Source organism: Abramis brama, assembly GCF_963993115.1.
Source record: "Abramis brama genome assembly, contig: SCAFFOLD_123, whole genome shotgun sequence".
Classification (NCBI taxonomy): Eukaryota; Metazoa; Chordata; class Actinopteri; order Cypriniformes; family Leuciscidae; genus Abramis; species Abramis brama.
The window spans coordinates 32,501-37,500 of record NW_028156073.1 but is presented as its reverse complement, the minus strand read 5'-3'; the positions used below and the strand labels follow the sequence as shown (position 1 = coordinate 37,500).

Below are 5,000 nucleotides of genomic sequence, written 5' to 3'. Positions count from 1 at the left end.
ATGCATTTTAATTTACAAGGCTCCACTTAAGATGACTTTTTAAAAAACATTTTTTCAGTTTATAAAGCCACGGTTCGGTGGGTCCCACGGTGCCGCTTTAAAGCCAAACTTAGATTTGGGCAGGAAGCATGCAACCAAGGTATTGTAAAGAGAATGACAGTTTGAATTTGATTTTACAATCATACAATAAAATCGTGGTTATATTCTCTCAGCCCATCAGTTGCACTTCCGACTCTTCTGCCATGTCCAGCACTGTCACAAGTGCCATGACAAGGAGGACACCATCGCCTGCCTGCAGTTCCAGGATGTTCATTCAGACTGTCTCTCCTCTGTCTATTCCTCCCTCTCCTGTGTCCACAACCACATCTTCGATACCATCGGTAGCTGCTAGAGCTGTGAGAAACTCTTAATTTAAGTGGTTTTCTTCACAATGACACTTCACTTCAAATAATCATCCTTCATTATTTGCCTTTTTTATTTTTAAAGGAAGTGTCAGCTGCCGCCTCCTTCACTGGTACCTCCTCTGCTCCTCTTGCCACTGCACCCTCTGGATCTGCCACTGCCACCCCTTTTTTTGTCAACTCTGCTGCTCCATCTGTGGTTGGTCGGTCAGCTCACCCCACTGCTGACATGGAGACTGCTCCTGGTTCAGAGCCTGGCTGGCTGCCTGCAAAGCTGATAGGGACCATACCACCTCAGGATCAGAAGTGGATTTCATCTGCTCTGTGGAGGAACCACCGGCTGCGCACTGACCTTAAGCTGTGGTATGATCCACCAGAGCCAGCGCTTATTTATCATCAGGCCCCCACTCCAGAGCATTTTTTTACACACCGGCTTCTCTTGTGGATGCCATACCACCTTTGGAAGGTCAGGCTGTGCTGTCCTGAGTGTGGAAAACAGCTCACAGGTTATGGAGCCCACAAGAGAGCCCGCCAGGTTTTGGATGTCGATAGGTACTACCTGATGATCACGGAGACCCTCTGGTGCAGTGCCACTGGTTGTAAGACGAGTTACATTTCCAGTAGCAAGACCATCTTGGACCAGCTGGATTTGGCACACAGAATGGAGTTCCGACTGATCCTGACACGAAGGTGAGTATATTGAAATTATTTAGCCTGTGTCACAAATGTTTGTCATTCAAACACATTAGAAATTAGCTTGTTTTAATGTTTGCCATTTTTTCACTTTGTTTCTTAATACAGATACGCTTGTGACATGCGTGTGATCCGTTTTCTGAGGGAGAGGACCTTGGGTAATAGCCCCAGCCGCTTGGTCAGGCAGGTGAGGGAAAATCACAGCGAGGAGTGGCTGAAGCGTGTTTGTCGCTACCTTGGCACATGCTCAGACTTTGTTGCCCAGCCAAGCCTGCTCCCTGTCCACGACCCTCCGAAGCCAGTGGCTATTCCTTCTCACAGGTGGATGCTGGCTGTTTATGGCCGAGACATCTTAAGCAGACTGGATCACATCAAAGCCAGCATAACTTCAACCTTTGGCAATATATTAAAAATGGATTCCACAAAAAAGGTCAATATTTTTTACTCTTACTACTGTAGAATCACACCTTACAAACAAAAGTCTAAAATACAACATTAGCATTAAAGACCTGTGAAAAATTTAATTATTGCTTTGTGTAAAAAACAGTATTATTTCAGTGTTTTACATATAAAATAAAAAGTTTATTTGGGCTTTAGGCACTCATTGTCTTTTGTGTTATCACAGATCACCAAGAAGCTATCAGGCTTTGCCAAGGGGACCGCCTTGTGGCTTACATCTGTGAGCAATGAGGTGGGCCAAATCCTCATCAGTGTCCTGACTGCTCAGGAGGGTCCTGCTCTTGACACCATGGCTGCTGATCTCATCCGCAGGTACAGCAATGCTGGTGTGGCTCCTCCTCGGCTTCTCTATGTGGATTGTGAATGTTGTCGGGAGGGCACTGGACAGACAAAACTCAAACAAAGATTTGGTGGGTGGCCAGACCTGGTTGTAAAGCTTGACATATACCACTACATGCGGCGACTGGCATCTGGGTGTACAAAGGATGCACATCCTCTGTACCCCATCTTCATGTCCAGACTGTCAAGCTGCATTTTTGAGTGGGACAGTGGAGATGTTGCCTTGCTGTGTCAAGCTAAGAGGGAACAGCTGAAAGGAGAAGGTGTTCCTGGGATCACTGAAAAATTAGTGGACCAGCAGATAACCAAGGAGGAACTGGGGTTGCACTGCAGGAGGCGGACAAGAGGGGAGCCGCAGACTATCATAATGATTGAACTGCTTCTCAATGAGCTCATGGGGGTAAAGGGCAGAGACCTTCTTGGTGTCCCTCTCTTGGACCACGAGAGGATGCAGCACATCTGGCAAACCCAGAAGAAGCACGTGAAGTGCATTCAAGATGAACCAGGTGTCCTTCTGTACACTGTAACTGGCACCACTACAAAGGGGGGCATTGTCTTGCCAAACTACAGATGTGCGAGAGGGTCCACATCACTTGAATCCTTCCACTTACATCTGAACAGGTTCATTCCAGGTCAGTAGGAATCATTTTTTATTCATCAGCAAGATGAGTACATATTTGGAGTTAAACATTTTATTATTAGTAGTAGTAGTAGTAGCAGTAGTATTGTTATTGTTATCATTATAATTATTGTTATTATCCTGGGAACACTGACACAGTTAATGTCTGTCAATGAACCAAATACAACAAGTTAAACTAACAATATTGCTCATATTTGTACTGTCTTAAGGAACCAGTGCCAACAGCCTGAATTTCCAGCTGTACCTCCTGGAAGGCCTTAACAGATGGAATCAGGACCGTGAAGCTGCATCCCTGGCAGTCAAGCCTCCATCACTGCTCAGCTACTCAGGCGACCTTGTTCAATGTGTTAACAACTACAGTGTCAAGGTGCTTGGAAGGAAACTTGTCCCCTCTTTTCAGCCACCTGCGGTTTACACTGGTTAGTTTAAGCTTTCCATCATGAGGCTATTTTCTATAAAATAGAATTACCTTTTTATGAATTTTATGAAAAGTAAATTTTCCTTCTTGTCTGTCCCAGGGGAGCTAATAGGTATAGATTACCTATACCGCCAGACAGGGAGGGCCTTGCAGGATGTCCAACCTGACTCAGAGGAGACTGAGCAGATGCTGGAAGATGTAGGCACAGAGGAAGAGTTGGAAGATGAGGGCTTTGAAGATGCTGGTTTGGACCCAACCGTTGGGCTACTGGACCCATCCTCTGGTCCATCACCTGCCACCACCAGCTCAGCCGTCATTCCAACTCCCACCTCTCTCCAGGCTACTTCTGGACCTGCTGGACCTTCAGGGCCTGCATCTGTTGCACTTGAGCAACGACTGGTAATTATGCCTGTCACATTTTGTTTTTATCATACCGTGTACTGATAATTTAGACTTTTATTGTATTGTGATATTTATTATTATTGATGTGTAATAATAATAATAATAATAATAATCATTATTGTATAATAATAATTAGAAAATGTATTTGTATATCACTTTTACAAAACATTTTCAAATCACAAAAAAATACACAATGCAATCATGAAATAGACAGAGATGTAAGACAATGAATAGAAATCTGAAGAATGCATAAATGAATAAAAGCATAATGCTCTAATTAAAATCCATTTTATAATAATGTGTTTTTAAAAGAGTATTACATTTTGCAGATTGTGAATGCTTGTACCGGCTCTGCTGCTGCTAGTCCCTCCTCTTCACTGCCATCACCCATCACCCCTGCAGCCCCACAACAACTGGCAAGTGTTTTGAGACATGTATCAGTGGCGTTATTGTCTTGCTTGTAATTGTATTATTTTGATACTTATTTGATTATTATTATTTATTTTTATTATTACATTTAACAGGTTTCAAATGAGGATACCACTGCACCCTTTGGCCCAACAGCTGTCCCCACCAGCCTAGCCTCTGCTCCTCCGTACTTTCCCATCGTCCCAGCCTCTCTTCCCACTACTACAACTACAAGTCCCTCTGGGACACCTGCCATGACTCCAGCAGCACCACAGCAAGAGCTGGTAGGTCTTTTGTGACATGTAAAAAGTGTGTAAGATGTGTTATTTTTCTGCCTGTGATGTTGTTATTTTATTTGTATATATTCATATATTTACCAGGCTGTTGATGAGCGCAGTATCCCAGGGATGGACAGAGTGGACAGCCTGGCAGAGTACTTGGTGGGACTGAGGAATGAAATTGGACAAACACTTAACTCCCAGCAGGCCAGTACCATCATAGCTCTGTGGCAGAACCTTCTACCATATGACCAGCAGCGTGTGACGTACTCTGCACGCTACCAGCCGCGCCTGGCAACCGGACGCTTCAGGTGCTCTAAAAAGAAACCTGAATTTACGCCAGGTGTGGAGAGCATGACACGTTGCGTCCTAGGATCGACAGGTTCCCCTGCCCAGTGGCCAGACTGTTGTCGTCTGGTAGAGTGCATTTTTGTTAAACTCTGTGACATCCATAAAAGTCCAAAAAAACAGGGTAAATATGCACTGACTAGATGGACTCTAATTCTCAGAGACTACAGCAAGATCAGACAGCTGGTCCTGGGTAATGGTGCAGTCATGCAGAGCTCTACTCTGCAGTTGTTTGATGTTAATCAAACAACTCTCATTCAGTGGCACAACAAGCGACTGAAGAGGCAGGAATGTAATATTCTGCTGCAAGGGGTCAACTTGCCTGCCTACATTCCTGTTGCTCCCGTACCTCTCCCACCAGTGCAGGTACGCCCCACTGCTGCACCACCACAGCCTGGCCCTCAACATCAGTACCACTTGCCTCAAAGTACAGCAGGACAAGCCGTGGTCAAGAGGAAGTCTGCAGCTCCGGCCCAACGCACAGATTCTCTGCAGTCTGTCTGCACAAGGTTGCCAGCTCAGAGCCAATTGTTCCCTCAGCAGACATCTCCACCTACCCCTGTCCCTTTGCCTACTGTCTCCGGCCCCAGCCCTGCCAGTGACCCTCTTGTGTA

General features: G+C 45.3%; 1 protein-coding gene across 1 annotated transcript in view; it reads left to right on the top strand.

Annotated features, from left to right (window-relative positions):
* LOC311077073 (uncharacterized protein) overlaps positions 1–5,000 on the top strand; it is a 7,454-nt gene that overhangs the window by 1,837 nt on the left and 617 nt on the right. Inside the window, exons 5-14 of the mRNA XM_084138879.1 lie at positions 59–139; positions 213–395; positions 487–1,091; positions 1,203–1,524; positions 1,720–2,524; positions 2,742–2,951; positions 3,051–3,349; positions 3,682–3,768; positions 3,877–4,044; positions 4,141–5,000. The exon at positions 4,141–5,000 is cut by the window's right edge and continues 617 nt beyond it. Of these exons, the coding sequence (XP_083995005.1) occupies positions 59–139; positions 213–395; positions 487–1,091; positions 1,203–1,524; positions 1,720–2,524; positions 2,742–2,951; positions 3,051–3,349; positions 3,682–3,768; positions 3,877–4,044; positions 4,141–5,000 (3,620 nt within the window). The remainder of the gene's footprint in view (positions 1–58; positions 140–212; positions 396–486; positions 1,092–1,202; positions 1,525–1,719; positions 2,525–2,741; positions 2,952–3,050; positions 3,350–3,681; positions 3,769–3,876; positions 4,045–4,140) is intronic.